General features: G+C 38.4%; 1 protein-coding gene across 2 annotated transcripts in view; it reads left to right on the top strand.

The window, feature by feature from the left end:
• The window catches only part of LOC124716494 (serine protease nudel-like), a 70659-nt gene that overhangs the window by 34211 nt on the left and 11821 nt on the right, over nucleotides 1-24627 (top strand). The window contains exons 6-7 of one of the 2 annotated variants that reach the window (XM_047243178.1): nucleotides 4730-4840; nucleotides 6722-6871. In XM_047243178.1, coding sequence (XP_047099134.1) covers nucleotides 4730-4840; nucleotides 6722-6871 — 261 coding nt within the window. The remainder of the gene's footprint in view (nucleotides 1-4729; nucleotides 4841-6721; nucleotides 6872-24627) is intronic. The other variant, XM_047243179.1, reaches the window with a different exon arrangement.

Genomic DNA, 24627 nt, shown 5'->3' with positions numbered 1-24627 from the left:
ATTCACCTCTTCTCTTCTGTTAACATCTCTTGTACATAATTTCTGTCTATAATAGCAGTTCTGAACCTGTTTATTTCATTCCTAGATATATTGCTTGTGATTATATTCAGTTACTAGAATGTGTCATCATTCCTAATTAGGAACATCATTTCATCTTGAGGGGATTCATGTCTCTTAACTTCCACTTGGAGTGTGAATGTGAACACCACAGCCCTGTCATAAAATAAACCACACATCAGCTGGGGACAGTATAACTCATTTGTACTCTCTGAAGTTTTGAAGGAGCCTGTATCCTCAGTGTCCTATATTGTCGCTATCCCAGTCTTGCTGCCATTTGTCACATGTCCAGTCTTGAAGATCTAACTTATTAGTTATTCTGGAACCTCTAATTTCTTGTACTTTACCCATGTTATCTCACCATAACCTGTATGCTGTGGTAAGAAACTGTACTGCTATGTCATCAGGACATACTCCCATAGTTATGAGAAGGGTCTCTGCTTGTGTAGTACTGTATGCGCACATCACCCTAGTGTGGCTGCATTTCGTACCAGGTGGAGCCAGTGAGTCCAAGCGCATGTTGGGAAGACCACACGGCAATTAATGTTGCACTGTGATAAATTTTTGCAGATTCTGGGGTAAGTTGCCAGTGCTGGTGCTTGCAGTTTTCCATAATTTTAGGAGCATTTGGATGGACTTTGTGTACATGTGCTAAGAAGTTCTTCTGTCCTTGTGGAGAACTTCTAAAAACCTGCATACAGTGCTTCATGTAATTGGGCTTTTATACAATTGGGCTGTTCAAGGAGAGTTTGTCCTTAAGCAGCATATATGTACTTTAGCTTCAATAATAAAATCCACTGCAGTTGTAAAAATTATTTATTTCTAAAAAGGAAAGCACTACTCTGTTTCAGGACGTGTTTTCCTCTTCAGATACATCTGCAACAATTTTTAAAAGAAGAATAGTACCTATCCACATAGTTAAGATAATCAAAGCTAAACAGAACCAATAGAAATTCTGAGTAAAGGACACCTATTACATTGTGAGTCCACAGGGATACATAATAAAGGTTAATATAGATTAAAATTATTAAAATAGTGCATCCCTGGTACATGAAATGCAAATGTGTGTCCTCTTCAATCCTAGGTCTGCCAGAGAGCCTCTTGCAGAGGAGGACCATATGAAAGGATAAAGTTCATCAATTAGAACAGCAGAAAACATACTTAAATGGAATAAAATATATAAAGAATCAAACCAAATCCCCAGATACAAAACTTATAATGGTTCAGGGTGGGGAATGTGCCACACATGGATCCGTGTGAAGACAGATGGGTGGTCTTTTGAACAGTCAGACATCCAAAAAAGGGGGCCTGATAGATTGTGCATCTGCAGATACATGAGGGAAATAGTGTCTGCACCCGAGCAAAATTTGTGACTCACCAGTGCTTCATAGACACCCATCAAATCAGTACAACACACAACCCAAAACTGAAATGCAGGCAGGAGTGACCATGTACTTGTAGCATTAACAAATGGACTGCTCACACTATCTGATGGTCAAAATTTAGATTAATGTGCCAGGCAACAACAGGTCTAAGAAACCACCGTCATCCACTGTAATGAGAGCTAACTTCTCTCACATATCAGTGAGGCAGTAATTACAGATTACAACATCTGTACGTGAATACATTGCAAACCGACCAATAGGGTCAAACCAAAGTAAACTGACATAATTCATGCAATGTCACTTAAGAATGCATATAGCACACTTACAGAGCATAGTTTCAAATTGTAACTAATTTGTATATGCACAAATCTGTGGAACAACTAATATGAAAGGAATGAAACCTGTAAAACATTTATAGCCTACACCAGTAGTTATAGTGTGCTATTGACCATCTTAAGAATAGTCATACAGTAAAAAGTACAATGAAAGATTTTTAAGAAATATTGCTCACAACGTCACTAATCACATCACTAAAATCCAAAATGAAACCAAAATAGTAATCACTCATAACAATCAAAGCGTAAAATTCATAGTAACCTCCACTCTTCTAGTTGGGAACCTTTATTCTTTTTTGTAGATCCTCTGTGAGAGGCTTTGTGGCAGATTTAGGCTTAAAGAGGATTTTTTTCTTGCACGTTATGTACCAGAGATGCACTATTTTAACATATTTTAACCCATTCTGATCTTAGGTATGCATAAGTGTGCACTCATATTTTGATGTATCTATATTTTTTCTTAGAATTTCTGTTGGTTCTGTTTAGCTTTGATTACCTTACCCATGCGCATAGGTATTATTATTCTTTTAAAAATTGTTGCAGGTGGACCTGAAGATGGGACATCTATCCTGAAACTGGGTAGTGCCTTCCTTTTTAGAAATAAATAATTTTTACAACTGTAGTGGTTTTATTGTTGACAATGAATAACAGTTGTGGATTTTTCATGAAGAGAAATGTATAGTTAATTCGTTGTTCCTACACCACCTCTCAATTGCAGCCATCAGTGGCTTGATTGTCAGGTCTCAAAATGTTGGCCCACTTATTGAGCCTTGAGGGCAGCCCTTTATAATTGTTTTTGTTATGTTGTGCCACCCAGCAAGCCATTCAACAGTCTGACCAGTACTGTAAGCCATGGAACATTAATGTATGTATTTTGGAATACAAAAACATCCTAGGCGATTGGACATCACAGACCACCAAAGACTATCGAATGCACCTGCTATGTCCATCTTAATTGCAGCACAATATTTACTATAGTACAATATTTATTGTTTGTTGCGTCTCCAATTTGGAGAACCTGATTAATGGCATCGTCTACTAATTTATGTTTGTGAAAGCCAAACTGACATATGCTAAGACCCTGGAGCTCGCAGTGCTTTTGAAGATGTCTGGAGAGTAGCCGCTCCTGAACTTCTGCTAATGTATTAGCAAATAGATCTATAACTCTTCAGCTTTGTGGGATCTTGATTCAGGGCTTTATTTATGACAATGGCACCTGCAGATTTCCAAGCCTTCAGTTCCCTGTCCTGTCTTATTGCCTTATTCAATAGACATGTTAAGAATGACTCTATGATTGGAACTGCTTCCTGCATCATCTCTGAACAGATTCCATCTAGACCTGATGCCTTGTCATGCTTTGCCATGTGCTAGGATGGCTATCATTACTGCTCAGACATTCAGATTCCTTGAGCTGTGCTGTAAAACATGCTCAGAAACATGGGTAATAGATATAGGCAGACAGTTTTTCAGTGCTCATCCATTTGTACAGCCAGTTTATTGGTGGTCATTGATGTGTAAAAAGCCACACATTGAACACATGTTACTTGGAGAATAAGATGTTTGGTTCATATATTGCTTTTCCTGTGCCACTGCATGGCTTACCAGTGGTGACAATAGAGTAAGTAGTGGTGGGTGGGTGCATGGGACAGGTTTAACCACAGGAACAATTCCAGGTATCAAAACATTGGGGTAGGTATAATGACCATGGAACATCCTACAATTTGACAAAGATGTTATAGAAGTTAGCAGAGTAGTGGAAGGTGATAGTGGATGATGAAATGATGTCTAGGAGAGATGACTTCAAAAAGTCACATCCTTGATGGAATAATGTGTTGAGGCACTTGAAGCATTGTTGATTCTAGTTGGTAGTTGGCCCTTGTCAACTCTAAATCATTCTCTTGTGATAGTTTCATAATTTTCTTTCTCTTTTCACTCTTTATTCTTGCCCATTTTGCTCCATAGCCCCCCCCCCCCTCCCCCATGACCTCCACTCTCTTCTTCATTCTATTTATCTCATTCCTTTAGGTTTTTTTAGTTAGTGAATTATTTATTTCATGTTTATTCTCTTACCTCCTAATTTTCTCCTCTGTCTTTGTACCCCCTCTATTTATTTTTTCAGATTTTTTTCATAACCTCCAATTTCATTAATTCATTTATACATTTCTTATTTTCCTCCAACCCTTCCACCTATCTTCCATTCAGCAAGAATTCCTATTTTTACAATATGTGTCATATGCTGTGAAAGTACATTTCTTAAAGTTGTTTGGACTAGGGCACCCTTTCAAACTAATTAGTGTTGGCTACATCCAAAAACTCTTGGAAAAGTTCTTCAGTAATACTCTGTAGACAGAGATGGCTGCTATTGGTAATTCAAAACAACATTTGAAGACTGCTTTCTCACTTCCTAAACAAAATATAAATCACATGGGACCAGAACAGGGCAGTTAAAAACAAATGAAAAACAAATGCACACTGTTGCTGTTGCTGAGTGCCTCAACTGATTTTAATTTACAGTATTGTTTCCTTCTTGTCTGAATCTATTAAACAAATGGAAAAAAAAGAATCACCAATACAGATCTCCTTATTTACTTTGAAATGTAAAACTTTACAGTTACAAGCTGCATGTTTCAACTCTAGGACTGAAAGTCCTATAGAGTATTACTTAAACCATTTATTACAGTTAGATAATGTTTAATTTCACAATAATGTATTATTCTGAAGGCTGCTGTCAACGTTTTTTTATGGAATTGATCAGATATTTTCTTAAAACTTTCAAGGTTTACCTCTACATTTTGAATAAAAGATAATAAATCCTATATTCATAACATTGAGGGTGCAATTAACATATTACAGAATAAACAATATATTTTTGCAAAGTGCATATTTACTACATTGTTCTGCAATGCATCCATTGTAACAGGGCATAAAGCAGACATTTCCGTTTCTTTCCAGATCTGTATTGTCATTCCAGCCTTCTGAGTGCCCCCAGCAGGAATTGCTGCATGTAACATGCAAGGATTTGGAATGTGGAATACGTCCACAAGCTGTAAACCAGTGGGCTAGGTATCATAAAACAACTGTTTATATTATGACAACTAGTTTTACTACCATATGTACTGTGCAGACTAAGATCCATTATGTGCTAGGTGATAGTATAATTTTTTAATGTTATATGATAGAATTTCTGTGATTTTATTATCATCATCATCATTACATGAGGTGAGTTGTGTATCAGAGGAAATAATATGTTCCTTGATCCTTCTGAGAATGTGTACTGTTGAAATTGTGGGACGTAATTTTTTTGTGTTGCTCACAAGGGAAACTACACACTGCACTTCTTCAGATTTAGTGAGAAAATGGCCCAGTGGATAGCCCATCAAAAACTGAACTCAGAGAAAGCATGAAAACAAGAAAAAGGTGTACTGAACTGTGAAAAAAGAAGCAAAATAGAAACAGTGAATGGTCCAACCTCAAGATGTGCAACATTGAGCGACTTGCAAGAACTAAGGTGTCATGCTTGTTTGGTCACAATGTTAGACTGCAAAGGAGGAAATCCATGTTCAAACCTCTCTCATGGGCTCCCCTTTCTTTTCCCCATAAATTAATGAATTGTTCATCTGTCATTGATGTGTCTGTTCTCCTTCTGTAGTCTTGGCAATTGTCATACTACACATTGTTTATAGAATATAAGCCATGTGGTAAGACTATATTATGATTGCAAGTAAATGCAATGAATAGTGAGAGCAAGAGAGATGTCTAATAGATCTCTCACAGAAATGAAAACAGCAAATAAATAGGTATGAGCTACATTAAAATGAAGGTATTCAAAAGTCAAAACATCCAAAAATGAATGAAAGAGGCATAACATGTGGTACTTGAGTAGAACAAATAGGTGGTTCCTTCATTACACATCACCATTGCAAATGGACATTACATCGCAATACACACACAACTTTGAATACAGTGAAAACACATGTCAGTGACCAGATGGACAGTTCATAATTTTGTGAAAAAAAGTGGTGTATGAGGGAGATTTAAACCCAGATCTCCACCTTCGCAGTCCAATGCCATGACCACATGAACCTGAGGCCACGGTTACTCAATGCTGCACTGTATTGTCCATTGTTTGTATTTCATTTTCCAGTTGCTGTTCATCTTATGGAGATAGATGACACACTATTTCTACCTTATGATTTGTACCTCTTCATTCATGTACTATCCATATGATGCTTTTCCACTAAAGGGTGTTGGTAGAGAACTGCCAATACAGATAACTTGCTTCCATTTCTTATATCATGTAGTCTTCAGCACAGAAAGTAAATCCAGCCCTTTATCCTTTTCTGGTTCATGTTCACAACATGACGTACAATGATTAAAAATACAATAATTGCAGTAGAACTTTGAAAATTATTTAAAAGTGGGGCAGCTTAGCCCCCTGTGCTAGAAGTAAAACACTAACCAGGAATCAGAAATAATCAGTCTTGTAAAACAAACATTTTGTAGCATTTGGGTAAAGACAGCTGATATATAAAAGAAAAAACACACTCACTGGATTGTTGTTCAGATTCAATTAAGTTTTCTATGGTATTACATGGTTGTGAAGAAAAACAGTTCAAAACTTTAGAGTCAAGCTATTTCTGATAAGTGCCTATCAGTCAGATTGTGTAATGTTTTACACAGGCACTTGATTTAGTTCTGTTAACATTATAAACATTGAATATCTGTCTATTCCTTTGGGAAGTCTCCTTTGCCCAGTGACCCCCTGGATCTGTTTCTCCTAATGTTAAAAGACTGAAGGAAAAGATGGGTAGTCTGTTTCTTCTACATGTCAATATTTGAAGTTGTTTTTCACTTACTCCAAATTATCATTCTCACTCGGATCATAAGTACATGGTGTTGTTTTAGTTAAATATGATTAATAAAAATATTATATATCATGTACAGGTCTCGACATTCCAGGATTGTTGGAGGCGGCAATGCTGGACCTGGTTCTTGGCCATGGCAGGCAGCACTCTACAAGGAGGGAGAATTTCAATGTGGAGCCACACTTATATCAGAGTACTGGCTTATTTCAGCTGGACATTGCTTTTACCAGTAAGTAAAACCAAATATTTATTGCTGTGTGTGTTGCCTTATCTCTGTCATGTTTATATGAACAAAACACTCATGTGATGATAAAATGTACATCTCTGTAATACTCAAGTACAACCATAGGATAATGAATTCCTATAAGTTTCAAATCATTCAATTTATTTACACTTTATTAAAATAATTGAAAATTGATAAATGGTATGTTTTTGGGGTCCTGGTACATTAATTAAATTTTTGCTCACAAATGAAACTGTAAACTTGTTGGGCACATAAAAAAAATACTTTGTTTTTCAATTGTGCCAGTAAAAATTTGTAAATTAGTTGTTCAAACAGTGGAATGGATGACATCAATGGAAATGACCAAAGAGCACAGTAGTAATTTGAAATGAAAATATCTGTGGCAAAGGCAACTAACATTTCATTTATTATTATTACTATTTTTATTATTGTACATCAAACTGCCAAGTATATGAGCTGGTGCAAAATACGAAAAAAATAGGCATATGAAAAATCAGTATTTACATCTAACTTGTTACCATGAATTCATTGATACAGAATGCCCGTGATTAATTGACTGTTTAATTTTCCTTCTCTTACATATGTTACTACTAACCATACAGAAGAGCCGTTGAGTTGCAGACAGGTACAACAAAATGACTGTTAAACATTTGAACTCTCTCTCTCTCTCTCTCTCTCTCTCTCTCTCTCTCTCTCTCTCTCTCTCTCTCTCTCTCACACACACACACACACACACACACACACACACACACACACAAACCCATGATTCACACACACGAACAATGTATCATGCTGCTGAGGTCTCTGGTCAAACATGTAGCAGTCTTTTTGTTGTACCTATCTGCAACTAAATGTCTCATCTATGTGATGTGCGGATATATCCATTCCATCATATCGTTGTTGTTATATGTTTCAATAACAGGGTGAATATGCTTTGGAAGCTGAACACAAATAGTGACAAGGTTCTATAGCAGCTTCTCATTTGTCACACTCTAATATATTATTAGCCCAGCAGCAGCCACTCAACTGAGGAGATGATGCTAAGTTAGTGACAGAACTCAGCTGGTCTAAAGTCCCACTCCCAATAGGCTAAACTTCACCACTTTCTTGCCACATGCCCCAGCATAATCATGTAACCAAGAAGGAGCTTCTGACAAGAATACATTGCACTGAATACATAGACGTACTAAATATACGCAGTAATTAGAGAAAATTTAAATACTTCCTGCTGGGCAACTACAGAAACAGTCAGGAATGTGATGCACATTAATTACAGTGTTGACCAATTCTTGTCACGTTATTTACTACAAAGGAACATTCTCAGGTGTAAATAAATGATCTTAAATGGAACTTGATGGGTATGTAGAGGGTTCAAAATAATACAATATGTATATCTTTTCATTTTTGCCCAATTTCATTTTTAAGGGGTAAAACACACCTTGAAAGGTAATTTGGCATATTAGGTTTATAGGGAATCTCTTCAAAATCATCAAACGTTTTTAAAAAATGTATGTGATATAAGATGTGCTGTTGCCATTTTTTGGGCTGCACTCAGCCTCGTGATGCCAATTGAGGAGTTACTCCACCGAATAGTAGCGGCTTCGGTCAAGAATACCATCATAACGACCGGGAGTGTGGTGTGCTGACCCCACGCCCCTCCTATCCGTGTCCTCCACTGAGGACGACACGGCGGTCGGATGATCCCGGTAGGCCACTTGTGGCCTGAAGATGGGGGGGGAGAGAGAGAGAGAGAGAGAGAGAGAGAGAGAGAGAGAGAGAGAGAGAGAGAGTGTGTGTGTGTGTGTGTGTGTGTGTGTGTGTGTGTGATATAAGAAATCAGTAACATCCTTGAAACCTGTGTATCAACTTCTGTAACAATCAGAAATTTTGCATAATACTGCACCACCATTAATTAAATTTGCAAAATGGAAACTTTTGTTACAACATAAATTAAAGCAGCTTTCACGCCAGATCCGTCCTTGTATATTAAAACTGATTTTTGAAATGCCATTTTTTTTAAAAAATCAGTTGTTCACAATGAGCTGCCAGTCATGTCAGTGTATCTAATTAAAATATCTAAATGCTTATTATTATACCAATTTTTTACTTATTTTGGGTTCATGCTTCAAATTGTTGTTTTTGAGTTTTAAATTCTTGTTTCTTAGTCTTTTAATTTGCCATTTCACATATGTGTACAAAGGTGTGCTGAAAATTAATGCCTCCAAATTTTTTTATTCTGTTCTAGTATCAGTAGAGGTATTACTCAGTCAACTTGCCTACATTTCTGATGCAAGTGCCTATGTTGAAAGCTGTGTGTGGCGATGATTGTATCAAAATCAGTAATGCACGATGATGGGTTGCTTGTGCTTGTAATGGTGTAAATGGTAGTGCTAAACTCAACACGTGTGATGAAGCGCAGAGTGGTACCAAAATTTAAAGAACACCTTTGGGGACTTAACATTGATAGTAATGAAGCAGTGTAAGCAGAGGTGAGGGTGTGGCTCTAACAAGAAAGTTAAACATTCTACAATGATGATATTGACAAACTAGTCTGTTGCTGAGAGAAATGTGCTGATCCCCAGGATGACTAATTCAAGAAATACATGTGTAAGCATGAATAATAAATATGTAGAATGTTAATAGAGTTAGTTTTATGTCAAAAAGCTTTGAGTTTTCACACAAAGGTCAAAGGCATGACTTTGCAGCACTCTCTCATATTTTGTCAACTGAAAATAATAAGCAACTTGTTATTATGATACAAGATCATCACAATAATGACAATCTGTAAAGAAATGCTTAAAATGTAACATGTTTTTACACCATTCACATAAAATCATTGAGATTTCTTCACATAATACACATGATGGACAACACAAAATAAAACAAAATTCAGCAGGATTCTCAAATAATGGTTGGTGATCCTCTAAATATCCTTATTTCTACCCCATTTTTTAATAGTTTTAAAAGAAGCTAATGGAATGTTTGGACTGAGAATTCAAGAATCTCTTTTTGAGGTCCCAAATGTTCTTGTGACATCAAAAGATATTTGACAGAATTTTTCCTGTCTGGGAGAAAAATCTGTGTTGTTATTAAAGTGGTGGGGTAGTCAGTGTGAAAGAACTATTTTGAACTTTGTACCTGTGGGTAAGGAATTGTACATCTGGTGATCCCAAAAGGCTTGTGGGACAGGTACAGTCATTGGACATTTACAGCTTTTAATGTTGGAAGAACTTCGTGAGAAGATTTTCAGATCTAGCTCTGCTGAATGATTGACATCTGTCTCCGCTAGAGAAACAATATACTAGTTACTAGTACATAATCAGTTCTGTTTGCTGAGGTTTTCCACTGTGCTAAAGTATGCCTGGTACAGATAAGGATATTTAAACTATCACCCACCACAATTTCAGAATTCTGCTGAACTTTGTTTTATTATGCACAGTATGTGAAGAAATTTCATTCATTTTATGTGCACAGTGTAAAAAAGTGTTTCATTTAAGCATTTATTTACAGATTACCATTATTGTAATGATTTTGTATCATAATAATAAGATACTTATTATTTTAAATTAAGAAAATATGTATGTGTTTGATGCCTGTTCTTTTGGACATGTCTGAAAGAGCAGACACTATTTTTTGATCCAGCAGCCATTATTAATTAAGACACACAGGAATTACGGACAAGCAGGCATTGATTAAAATCAAAGGGGAAGTTGAAAATTTGTGCTGGACCTCTGCTTACTAGGTAGATGCTCTGACCTCTGAGCCATCCTGACACAGTGGTCATTTCAATTGCATGGACCGCCCTAGCATGCCTCCTGTCAGACCCAAATTGTCAACTTATCTAAAGACTACTAATGTAGTTCGCTTTGCCCATTATTCTCATGAGTAATGATGTTTTGCTTATTCCCATAAGAATTCAAGCCTGGTGTGCATCTGCACTGGAGAGATCATTGGCCATCTCATCTTAATTACATGTCTGTGTGGTGTCTGTTCTTTCAGACGTATCCGAGGTAATTATAATTAAAGTTAATCTTATAAACTGCTGTAGAAATAACACTGCTGATCAGAATGACATCAAATTGTAATAAATAGTTACGAAATGTAGCAAAACATGGTGCTGTAAGCATCATAATTTAATAGTGGTAGACTTAAAATGACAAATGAATCATATAACAATGCCTAACATGTACGTCTGATTTGAACAAACTGTACTAGTCAGTGTGCATGGGTGTAAAGGTGTGGTACTGTTAGTTACGTAAGCCCATCCACCATGGCAAGGTCATATCACATGGGATGGGAAAAATCGGTTTTTAAGTGTTGTGAGGCCAAAAACCACATAAAAAGCATCACTAACATCGGTTTTTAATTGTCCTGAGGACAAAAACTGCATAAAAGGCATCATTTGAAATCATTTTGGATTATTAATTTCCATGTGACTGGCACAAAACATATTCAATATGCTGTCCACCATTTTCTGCAACAAGTTGAAATTGAGAAACAGCATGTTCCACAACTGATCAAAGTATTTCTGTGGGTCATGTTCAGAATTTGTTGCACAAGCCAGGACTTCAGTGCAGCTAAGATTGCAGTCAGAACACTGAACGAACGTCTTTCAGATAGCCCCACAGCCAGAAGTCACACAGATTAAGATTAGGTGATTGGGATTGTCGGGCTGTAGGTAAATGGTGGATGATAATTATAGAATTTCCAAAATGCCACTTCAGCAAGTGCATAACTGGATTTGCAATGCATGTGCTCAACAATCTTGCATAAAAATGATCCCATCCACACTGTTGGAGAGCTGGAGTGGCATGGTTGTGCAAAAGACTCAGTGCTTACCAGTGATGGTACAGGTAACAGGACCGGAAGAATCTGTCTCTTGGAAAAAATATGACCCTATGATAAACAATGCCATAAACCCTCACCACACAATGACCTTTTCAGGATGAAGTGGTACCGGTTGATTTGCGTGTGGATTTTCCATTGCCCATGTTTGACAAATCTGTGTACTGACATATCCTGTCAGATGGAAGTGGGCTCCGTCTGTCCACAAAATCTTCCATGGCCAGTCATTGTGCACTTCCATGCGAGCAAGAAATTCTAAAGCAAAGGTCTCTCTTGCTGGTGGGTCAACGAGAAGCAACTCGTGCACATGAGTAAGTTTGAATGGATAGCAAAGAAGGACGTTTTGTAGGATTTTACACACTGTGCTCACGGGTATGTCCAATGTTCGGGCAATTCTCCGTGCACTACACATTTGCACACCACCACTCATCTCCTCCTGCACTGCTGTGGCCACTGCTTCCACTGATGTCAAATCAATTCATTTCCTCCCTCTACCTAGTTGCACAGCAAAAGAATACGTCTTTTCGAATTTCTCCACATCAATCATCGGACCAACGCCTTTTTTCAAACCCTTCATTGTCCAGAACTTCTGGAGAGTGATGTGTGCACAGTCAACATTCTTGTAATACAGCTTTACAAGCAGTGTGTGTTCCTGCATTGAGACAATCATGGCAAACATCACAGACACGAAGGAGGAAAAGCCATGTACCTGGCATGTTTATACCAACTTCAGTGGGTTGTGTGCATGACAAGTGTTTTCATTTACATATTCTGACACATACAGCACCATCTATTGATCAATCCTCACTCTATTTTTTTCTTCTGCCTTATGTTTCCCCCTTCTCTGATAATATTCTGCTGCAATTTGATGTCATTCTGACCACTGGTATTATTTCTACAGTGTTTTGAAAGTTACAACTTTAACTATAATCACCCTGTATATATTTATGTGAAACACATTTTTTATGTTTCAAGGTTTTGAAGATATTCCCTCAAGGGTAATATGCCAAGTTATCTTTTGAGGTGTGTTTTTTCACTTAAAAAGTGACACTGGGCAAAAATGAACAAAATATATATTGCACTATTTTTATCCCTTTACGGATCCACCAAGTTTCATCAAGATCATTTAGTTACATTTTGGAATGTTCCCTTACTATTATAATATATTTCATCATAGAAACATCAGACCTGACAAATAATGTGGAAATAATTCTGTCTGAGCTGTTATGTTGGTAGTGAAGTTAAGGATACAGCTGGTAAACTCTATTTTCTAAAACCAAATTTGTGCATTAAGAACTAAAATCATGTTGTTTATATGTGTGTCTTTACCACATCAAGACTAAGCAAGTAAGACAGAGTGCTTACTGAGTAATGTTAAAAGCGGTGTGGCACACAGCTTGGAACAAGGCATACATCTAGCTTGCAACTTCAGATGAAACGCACTCAGTCTAATGAATTGACATAGCTGAGTCATATGGCATGCCACACTATGGTAGATGAATGCGGCATGCTCTACTTTTAGCTGCATACCACATCTTTGTTATTTACAGGTTATGAACTTTCAGTTTACTAACATTTCTGCTTTGGTTGTGTGGTAGTCTGTGTACCCAGAAAAATCAGAAATGGTTCTGAGTTCAATATTCATTTTTGTTGGTCTAGGGGGAAAATATCCATGTATTTTTGATCACAGCAGTACTGGATACAGCAACAGGAAAGCTGAAATTAGCATGGGAAGTGATTTCTAGTGAAATATCATATAAAAGTGCAGTAACTGGAATTCATTTAATTTGTTTGTGGAAGAGAATGAAGATTCAGAACTAAATCGAATAATGTAAGGTAGTTTTCTATAAAACATCTCTGGAAATCTCTTCTCTGGTTTCTGGATCTGATGTAATATCAGCTAAATAGACATTTTGTTCTGAAAAGACAGTGCCCCACTGGGGCTAACGTAAGAAAGAAACTACAGAATGGATTACTCAGTTTGATAGTTTTGTAGGTTGCTGTTGGATTTCTGGGTTTTGATCTGTGTTCTCAATAGTGCAGTCTACACTGTGCTGCATAGATGATGGAATAAAGACCATCATGACTGTGTACTAAGTTGCAAAACAAACAAATAGCTTGTCTATCACATCGATTTTATTCATGTAACAGTTTATTGATGTATCCAATAGCCAGATCTTTGACACTAACATACCAAAAGAAAATTTTACCTTCTTTCCATGGAAAATCCACACTTAAATAGATTCCTTTCATTAGTTAATTATCTTTGAGAATAAAGCGTGATAACTCCTCCGTTAACGATACTTTAATCATTATTGGTGGCACAAATAACACTGATAAACTTCTGGAAGAATTCCAGAGGAACATGAAAGATACTTTTGGAATACATACTTAAACTCGTGCAAAAACAAATGTCATAATTCATCCAATATCACTTACACATGACGCACAAGGTCTAAATGGAAAAATCAAAGCTGCAAACTGCATTATGTTAGAAAAAATCAACACTGCCACAGACGTGTGTAGAAAGAGATTATCTGTGAATTTCAAAATTGAACGCCTGATAAGAAATGAGTATACAACTCATGGTTTACATCTAAACAAACAAGAAAAGATTCACATTTGTAATAGGCTTGCTTCTTTCATGTGCATGGTGAAAACCGAAAAACCAAGTACCAGTACGGGAAAAAAGCATACACAAATGGACAATCAGATAGAAAGTGCCAGTCTTGAAGTGAAAGTGCCACCCACGAAAAAACAGACAGTTAGGGACCATTTTATAACAAAAAATAAGCCCAATGAAAGTCATACCAAAAAAAGGATGGGAAAAAAGTGAAAATTGGGAACATTTTGACAAAAGAAAGGCAGGAACCCACAAACGATGAACCAGCAAGCCACACGGCAAACACCATGAATACCATCCCTGGAAAACATGAGTATTTTTTACCACTAAGTACACTAGCTCAAATAGTGAGCTAAGTGGTCAAGCAAGAAATGATTCCCTCCCTGTCCCTAATTTTAAATTACTGCATCAAAATGTTCAGTCGCTCCCAAATAAACTAAATGAAATAGAAATAATATTAAATGATCTAAATGATATTTCTGTACTATGCTTTACAGAACACTGGGTCAAACAAGATATGTTAGAGCAAACATACCTTCCTCAGTTCAAACTTGCAAGGATGGTTTGTAGGAAAATATCGAGTCATGGGGGTACTTTGTATATATGTTAAAGAAAAGATTGAATTCAATAGTGTAACTAAATACCATAAACTGTCCTGTGAAAAAGATATAGAACTCTCTATTACTCAACTAGCAAGGCAAAATACAGTTATTATTTGTGTATACAGGTCACAAGATGGAGACCAAAAAAGTGTTTTACAATCACATGGAGGAACTCTTGGAAGAAATTCACTCTCCCAAGAAAAATATAATTACATGTGGTGACTTTAATACTGATTTCTCAAAATCCAATAAATTCAGAGATGACATTATAAATTTACTACAATCGTTCGACATCAGTCCAACGGTAATTGAACCAACTCGAGAAAAACCTACCTCTGATCAATAATAGATGCAGATCTTGATAAATACGTGCAAATATGCCTATAACACACAAGTTGTAAACACGGTTTTTAGCGATCACTATGCTCAAATTCTTGCAATAAGCGTTTCAGGACACCAAATTCTGTAAGGAATTTCAGTGTAAAACATATGGAATATTTTTGTTCTCTCTTAGAGCATGAAAGTTGGAAAGATGTATATGACTGTAATAAGACCAGTGAGAAATATAAATTTATGGCTACGTTCAAACATTTTTTTTTAAAATGGCTTTTCCCAAAAAAACAACTGTTTTGAACTCTACTCAAAAAACAAACAAATGAATTACAAAATGGATAAGGACATCATTTCAAAATAGAAGGAGATTGTATGAGTACTCCAAGCATAATACCAGTCCTGACTTTATTGCATATTTCAAAAGATACAAAAGAATACCAACATGAGTTATTTCAAAAGCAAAAAAACTAGAAAATGACAAAATATTGTGTGATTCCAAGAATAAAACTAAAGCAACCTGGCAAACTATAAGGAAAGAAGTGGGTACCAGGCCAGATAATCACAATAATATAGAGCTGATTATGAATAAAAAATTAACTAACTGACCCCAAACATGTTGCTAGTGCTTTCAGCAATTATTTCTCAAACATACCACAGCAGTTAATGAATACACACCATCACAAACAGCAACTCATCACTCAGATGGAAAAATTCATTCAAACACATTATTCCTGTATCTAGCAACCCCTGAGGAACTGTCAAAAAAAAAGAATTACCTAATTAATATTCAGTGGGTGTTGATGAAATGCCGGATGCTATTATCACGGCTAGTGCAACATTTATTGTGGAACCACTAACAGACATAATAAATTCATCTTTTGAGAGTGGCGTATTTCCAAATAATCTAAAAACTGCAAAAGTAACATCTTTGCATAAGAAGGGTGCAAAAAGTGATATTGCTAATTATAGACCAGTTTGTTTTGTCAGGCTTCAGAAAAATTACGGAAAAAAATGTTCCTTAGAAGATTAATAGTTTTCCTAAATAAAGAGAGGCTGATAAGTGACTCCCAACATGGGTTCAGAGCTGAAAAGTCAACTCCGTCAGCAATTTTTGCCTTCTTAAATGAAGTATTAAAAGCAGTGGATGATAAACATAATATGGGATATTTCTAGATCTAAGTAACGCCTTCGATGTAGTTGATCATGGCATTCTCTTGTGTAAATTACACTACTGGCCATCAAAATTGCTACACCACAAAGATGACATGCTACAGACATGAAATTTAACTGACAGGAAGAAGATGCTGTGACATGCAAATGATTAGCTTTTCACAGCACTCACACAAGGTTGGTGCCGCTGGCGACACCTACAACGTGCTGGCACGGGGAAAATTTCCAGCCGATTCCTCATACACAAACAGCAGTTGCCTGGTGAAACATTGTTGTGATGCCTCATGTAAGGAGGAGAAAAGCGTACCATCACGTTTCCGACTTTGGTAAAAGTCGGATTGTAGCTTATCACGATTGCGGTTTATAGTATCGCGACATTTCTGCTCGCGTTGGTCGAGATCCAATGACTGTTAGTAGGATATGGAATCGGTGGGTTCAGGAGGCCTCGTATCACTAGCAGTTGAGATGACAGGCATCTTATCCGCATGGCTGTAACCAATCGTGCAGCCACGTCTTGATCCCTGAGTCAACAGATGGGGATGTTTGCAAGACGACAACCATCTGCACGAACTGTTCAACAACGTTTGCAGCAGCATGGACAATCAGCTCGGAGACCATGGCTGCAGTTACCTTTGACGCTGCATCACAGACAGGAGCACCTGCAATGGTGTACTCAATGATGAACCTGGGTGCACGAATGGTAAAACATCATTTTTTCGGATGAATCCAGGTTCTGTTTACAGCATCATGATGGTCGCATCTGTGTTTGGCGACATCGCAGTGAATGCACATTGGAATCACGTATTTGTTATCACCATACTGGTATATCACCTGGCGTGATGGTATGGGGTGCCATTGGTTACACGTCTCGGTCACCTCTTGTTCGCATTGACGGTACTTTGAACAGTGGACATTACATTTCAGATGTGTTACGACCTGTGGCTCTACCCTTCATTCAATCCCTGAAAAACCCTACATTTCAGCAGGATAATGCATGACCACATGTTGCAGGTCCTGTACGGACCTTTCTGGATACAGAAAATGTTCGACTGCTGCCCTGCCAGCACATTCTTCAGATCTCTCACCAATTGAAAACGTCTGCCCAATGGTGGCCGAGCAACTGGCTTATCACAATATGCCAGTCACTACTCTTGATGAACTGTGGTATCATATTGAAGCTGCATGTGTAGCTGTACCTGTACACGCCATCCAAGCTCTGTGTGACTCAATGCCCAGGTGTATTAAGGCTGTTGTTATGGCCAGAGGTCCTGGGTACTGATTTCTCAGGATCTATGCACCCAAATTGTGTGAAAATGTAATCACATCTCAGTTCTAGTATAAGGTATTAGTCCAATGAATACCCGTTTATCATCTGCATTTCTTCTTGGTGTAGCAATTTTAATGGCCAGTAGTGTAAGTAATTATGGAATTAGAGGCTAGTCTGAAAAGTAATCATCAGCAGATTATAGAAATAAATCACAATGATAGTGGAACATGAACAATTTCTAGCTCTTACAGTGACGAGCAGAAAAATCAAGTATGGAGTCCCACAAGGATCAGTTCTAGGACCTGTCCTATTTCTGCTGTATGTAAATGACTTGGCTAGTAAACTACACGATGGAACCACTGTACTGTTTGCAGATGACACTAATACTCTAATTAAATCATAGAATGAGGAAAATCTGCAGGAGGCTGCAGTATCAGTTACGCCTACCTTAACATACTGGTTTCAAGACCAATAGGCACATCATAAATTCTGAAAAAAACTGTAGCAGTTAACTTTCATACCACACAAAACCTTCATCCCACAAACCCTGTTTTCGCTATCGAAGGAAAAATGTGTTGAAGGTCAGTCATACAAAATTTTTAGGTGTACATGTTCAGGCAGATCTGAAGTGGGAAGTACACCTAAACAATTTAAATGAGAGACTGAATTCACTAGTGTATGCTGTTAGAATCCTCACTACACACACACACACACACACACACACACACACACACACACACACACACACACACACACACACGAAACTAGACAGAAGATGAACCTACACAGTAAATACAAACTTGTGCAAAAGAGGAGTGTGTCATTCTGGAGCTATGTTATATAACCATATACCTTCTTACCTAAAATGCATACCAACATTAAATGCATTTAAAATAAAGTTAAAACAGTTTTGCTTGACCACTGCTTCTATTCTTTGTCTGAGTGTATGGAACATCATAATAAGTGAACCTCATTTACCAAATTTCACTAATTGTCAATTCATAAAATAGTTTACATTGTGCTTGTCATGTCATCTCACTTAATAACTACTACTATCACATGTAGATGCAATGTAGTACAGCAACCTGCATTATTATGCATTTTTATTATGTCAACAATGTAGTCAAAATGACTGCTGTACTGTAAACTAACTAGATTTACCACTGTCCTATATCACATGTACAATGTATGTACAAAACTGATTCTTGGAGCAATAAATAAATAAACATTATGTCTTTCGTGAGAGGAAAAGCAGTCTTCTTCCAGCAGAGGTTAAGTTTCTGGAGACGGGATCACGTCCCCTGCCAGTGCTTTAATGAAACAACTTTTTCTTAATACTCTCCATCATTTTTACTGTCATACTACCTGCAGAAAAGCCCTTTTCCCCACTGCCCCCTACACTTTGCTAGCATCACAGAGTCAACAGGAAGGTGGGAGAATTACTTTCTCTAGTTCTTGCTCCAGCGACGGATAAAATGTATCGTTGATAAAGTTAATGAGACTGCCTTATTAATGTCCAGCTGTGCATGGTTGTATGACAATGTGCAGGATTGAAGCCCTCTACTGAGTCTGAGAAACTTAACTTGAATCTACTTTATAGGAATAAACATGGATTCTGAAAACAAGGATCACATGAAACCTAGCTCACTCAGTTCACCCATGAGACCCAGAAAGTAGCAGATGTAGGCAGCCAAGTAGATGTTGTGTTCCTTGATTCCAGAAGGTGTAAGATTCTGTTCTGCACTGGATCCTAATAAACAAAATAGAAGCATATGGATTATCAGACCAACTGGGTGATTGGGCTGAATAGTATCTAGCAAGCAGAACACAGCATGTCATTCGGAATGGAGAGCAGTCTTCAGACATAAAAGTAATTTTGGGTGTTTCCCAAGAGAAAGGACCACTACTTCTCACAATGTAACTAAATGATGTAGTAGGTTGTGCAAGGAGGTCATCAGGACTTTCATAAGGCTTTTCACAGATTATGCTGTTGTATACGGAGGAGATGCAGTGTTAGGAAACTGTAGAAAAATGCAGGAAGACCTGCAAAGGATTGATGCTTGGTACATGTAGTGGCAATTGTCCCTCAACAGGAACAAATGTAACATATTGTGACCACATTGACAGAAGACCCATTATTTTATGATCACACTATTGCAGAACAATCACTGGAAGCAGCTGCTTCCACATAATACCTAGGAGTATTTTTACAAAGTGATTTAAAGTGGAACAGTGAGATAAAATTTATTGCAGGGAAGGCAAATGCCAGACTGAGATTAATTGGAAGAATTCTCAGGAAATGTAGATGATAAACAAAGGAACTGTACAAAACACTCGTTCAGCCAATACTCGAATATTACTCATCAGTCTAGGATCCATATCAGATAAGATTGTTAGAGAAAATAGAAAAGATCCTAAGAAGGGCAGCATGTTTCATTCCAGATTCATTTAGTAAGTGGAAAAGTGTCACAGCGATGCTCAGCTACCTCCAGTGGCAGACACTGCAGGTGCTGCATTCTGAATTACTGTATTTTCTACTTCTAAAGTTCCAAGAACATATGTTCCTAGGAAAGTTAACTAGTATACTGGTACACCAATGTGTACCTCATGAAAAAACTATGAAGATAAAATCAGCCAGTTTTGAGCCCACACAGAGGCTTGCCAGCAATCCTTTTTCCCCATGAACCATTTGTGGCTGGAATAGCGAAAGGAAGAAGTCACACTGGCATACAAAGTACACTCCTCCACAAACCATAAGGTGGCTTGTGGAGTGTAGATATTGATGTAACTTTGAGGATCCATATCAGTTGCTCATGCAGTATTTTGGTCATCAAATGCATGTGGTGGTGGTGGTGGTATGGATATGATTTAACCAACACCACAAGTGCCCTGAGCAATTGCATGTGATGGGGATGGATGACCTGCAAGATCTCTCACAACTGTCAGTTTGAGGTGTTCCTAGTACACTACCTCATGCACAGACTCACTAATTAGGGACATCATTGTCCCATGAACAGCTGGCCCTGAGGTCCAAACTAGGGCATAACATTGTCGGACCATTCTGTAGCTGAAGTTGCTGGGATTGTGGAATCACATGAACTTATATCAGTGGCAAAGAATGGATATTCAACCATTGGCAGATGGCAGAGTTAGGCCTGCATGGAAAACAGCCTCCAGTGCACCATGGGGTGACCCAGGCAGCCTTGCCTTCCACTAAGCCAATGTGTGTTGACACTATTAACAATTTTAGTGCAGTGACATCACACCACTACTTGCCTTTGCCTGTGTCAAGCTCAGCAAGCTGAATCAGTTACAGCTTTGTAATCCCTGTTAATGGCATTTTTCTGATTTTTTGCCTCACTCTCCTTCCACAATAGTTTCCACTCAAAGAGCAAGTCGATGGTCCTGCTCCAAATATTATTTGGTCCATATTTAATGGGATTGTCTCAAACAGCCAAAAAGCATCAGCCCATCATATTCTGCTTGTGTTGATATTGGATGGGTGACTGGCAATGTAGATAAGTACAGGCTCTTGGACTGCCATAATATTGTAATGTCCACTATTTCCAGTGGTGCCTTATAGTAAGCAGTGTATTCCTTCGAGGGGACAGTTCCCTGTGTGTGCTCATTGTAAGAGTGAGGAGTGGTGATTTTATTTGTTAGTGCTAAATTTAATATTGTCACAAAATATTGTTGGATATAGATGACGCACCCACTGGATTGGGGTGTAATCCTTCCCCATTACTTACTTTTTTCCAGGACAGATGGCGAGACTTTTGCCACTACTGAATTGTTCTTTTTTATTGAAAATATTGAAGATAAGTTTGGTGAAGTTGACTCATTTTGTAAGATGTGATGTAGTTCCTTATTGATTAAAATGCCTTCTGCCAGTCAGTCAGCTTCCCTTTGTACTTGCAAGCACTTAGGAGCCATCCCAGTGTGCCTCACTCCTCACAAGTTTTCACATATGGCCAAGGGCAGTACCTTCCACAGGGATTATCTTCAATCTGTTGGCTTAGCCATTTCAGCTACCTGAACACACTTCCAGAACCAACTCAAAGGGTGAAATCCAGATTTGAGTCCTGGTCTGGCACAAATTTTCATGGGTGACCAACAAGTAATATCTTCATACTTAATGCAGCTAATGTCAGATCCCACAATTGTTAATAAATTTCATATGTTTAGTACAGCTTCAAGATTGTTACTAGTGTCTGTTTCTTCATAAATTGTTAAAAATAAGTATCATGGACTTTAACGGGCAAAATGACAATCATAATACTAACGTTGAATATGTTTTCCTGCTTGAAACACTGTGGCGGGAATCAAAGGAAGTTGTGAGCAATGGGGTCATACTTCTGACTAACAAAGACCTAGTAAAGGGTCTCCTACTAGTTTCAAGGGTACTGATTCTCTTTATTAGAATGACAGGGAGAGAAACCACACAATAAACTAAGGTTATGTGTTGGCAACAGGGGTTTAAAATGGCTGTTGTTTTGTCTCTTACATAAAATCAAATCAAGGTGTCTAAAGAAGTCGCCTGTATTGCCCTGAGATGCTGCATCATTTTTCTTGCTGCCTCAGTTCAGCAGGCTATTGGAATGATTGTGAGGAATCGTGGACTCTTGCAGACAGTGACCTTTATCACTGTAGATGTTGAAAACTAATCCATGGCTGGTCTTCACTTTTTCTACTGTTGCTTTTTCATATGCTGGTCTTCAAGTAACAGGGCCTCCAATTTCTTGTGATTCCCAGTTCTTTAGAGAGAGTGAGGCTTTCATTTCACCCATCATCACTCAGACTTTATGGTCACACTGGAAGTGTTTGCACCACTTAACCACTGTGTCAGATTATGTGGCATTGTTGCTGTACATTTTCACAAACTTGCCATGGATTATATATTGAATGCAAAAAATGAATTGCCACGCAATACACCATTTATCAATCAGTTGAGCCATTTTGTTTTGGCTTCTTAGCATCCTGCTATATTGCTGTGGTTAGGGTTATTCAGAACAGTTCCAAAACTGCAGATGCAATCATCCAAACAAACAAAACATAATAATATAATTTTGTAGGATTTGGATTATGAACACAATGTTCATGATGTGCAATGACTGTCACCGTTACCGATTCACATACACTATATTTATTTATACACATTTTACAGACACGTACAAATTAAACACTCGGCATCTCAGAACATACTACCTGGTCCAGAGATACTGTTTTTGCAGCAAGCCCATAGAGCTTGTCCCCATGGGACACCCCCGGCATGGAGTGCTGAAGCAGTGTTGCGGTGTGGTGTAGGTCATCTCTGGAGATGCTGTCTAGTTAGTACTCATCTAGATGTTTTGGGTGGCGCAGCAGTCTGCATGTTCATGATGTTGGTGCTGACTGAGTAGGTGGTACTGGAGGTGTCATCGTTGGGTCGTCTGCTGGTGGTTGTACGTGATCCTGTAGTGGCGGTGTAGGCTGATCCTGTGTCTGGGTCTGGGGCTGACACATGCAGGATGTCGTCCCTGGATAGTGTAGGTAACAGTGCAGCTATATTGACTGATTGTGGTATCAGTGTGGAGTAGTAAAACGATTGCAACACCATGCTGTTGCCAACCTGATAGTTTTCATACGTGACAGATACCACGATCGTAGTGTCATGTAGAGACACTGTGATACCTTCTGGATGGTAGTGCTTGACATTGACTGTGACTGAAAAAGGGGTTGTCTTGTGGCATGATGTCAAAGGGGTGGTATTGTTCCCTGGCATCTTTGCCAAAGTCCATGCTGGCTTCAGTCTATTGATGGACACAGTAGTGGGTTTGTCGGCTAGCGTGATTTCAAATGTGTTGGGTCCCCATCTTATTACTTCATATGGTCCACTGTACACTGGATGCAATGCTGACTTCATGGCATTATGTGAATGCAAGTCTGTAGGTTTTTATGCACAAATACAGTGGGTGTTGTGTGGTGCAACAGTGGTGGGACTCTGATGCTGCATATCCATTCTCTGACCCGTCGTAAGAGGTCTAGGAGGTCCTCATTGCTTTTGTCCATTGTCTGGGTGACAAATTGTGCAGGGAGGCTAATCACTTTGCTGTAGAGAACCTCCGCTAGTGAGATATTGAGGTCCTCATTGTGGGTCGTTCCGATACCCAGCTGCACCCAGGGTAGAGCCTCTGACCATTTGTTATTGTGGCACACCAGTGCTGTTTTCAGCGTATGGTGCCACTGTTCCACTAGGCCATTTGACTGTGGATGGTAGGCTGTGGTATGGAATTGGTGGCAGCTGCAGAGGTGGCACAGTTCCGTAAACCAGTTCGATTTGAATTGTTTACCCTGATCGGTTGTTAGTGACTCAGAGCAGCCAAATCTTGCTGTCCATAGGTCGACGAATGATCTCACCACTGCCTCCGTTGATATGTCCCTGAGTGGTGCAGCCTCCATGCACTGGACGTTCAGTTGATGACTGATAGGATATAATGAAATCAGTTAGATTGAGGTAGTGGCCCCACTAAATCTATATGTGCAGGGCAAAAACAGCCCTTCAGGACAGGGAAGCTCCCTAACGGTGGCTAGTTGTGTTGTCCTGTCTTCACTCTGTGGCAATAAATGCATACTCGTGTCCATGTGACTTAATCCCTCTTCATATTCAGTCACACATAATGCTCCAAAAGTAGTTTCGTAAGGGGGCAGACTCCGGGGTGAGCTAAGTTATGCAGAAAGTTAAATATTGTTCAGTGACAGTTGGCAGGGATGAAAGGTCTTTGCCTCCCCAATGACATGTCGCACCAAACTAGTTTGTTGGTTCCGGGCACTGGGTCTTGTCATAGTTGTAATCCAGTGTTGCCACCTGACAATAATCGTTCCAGGTCCACATCTGCTGCCTGGGCATCTGCAAGGTTATTGA

Source organism: Schistocerca piceifrons, chromosome 1 (assembly GCF_021461385.2).
Source record: "Schistocerca piceifrons isolate TAMUIC-IGC-003096 chromosome 1, iqSchPice1.1, whole genome shotgun sequence".
NCBI lineage: Eukaryota > Metazoa > Arthropoda > Insecta > Orthoptera > Acrididae > Schistocerca > Schistocerca piceifrons.
This window is presented reverse-complemented; position numbering and strand designations above follow the sequence as displayed.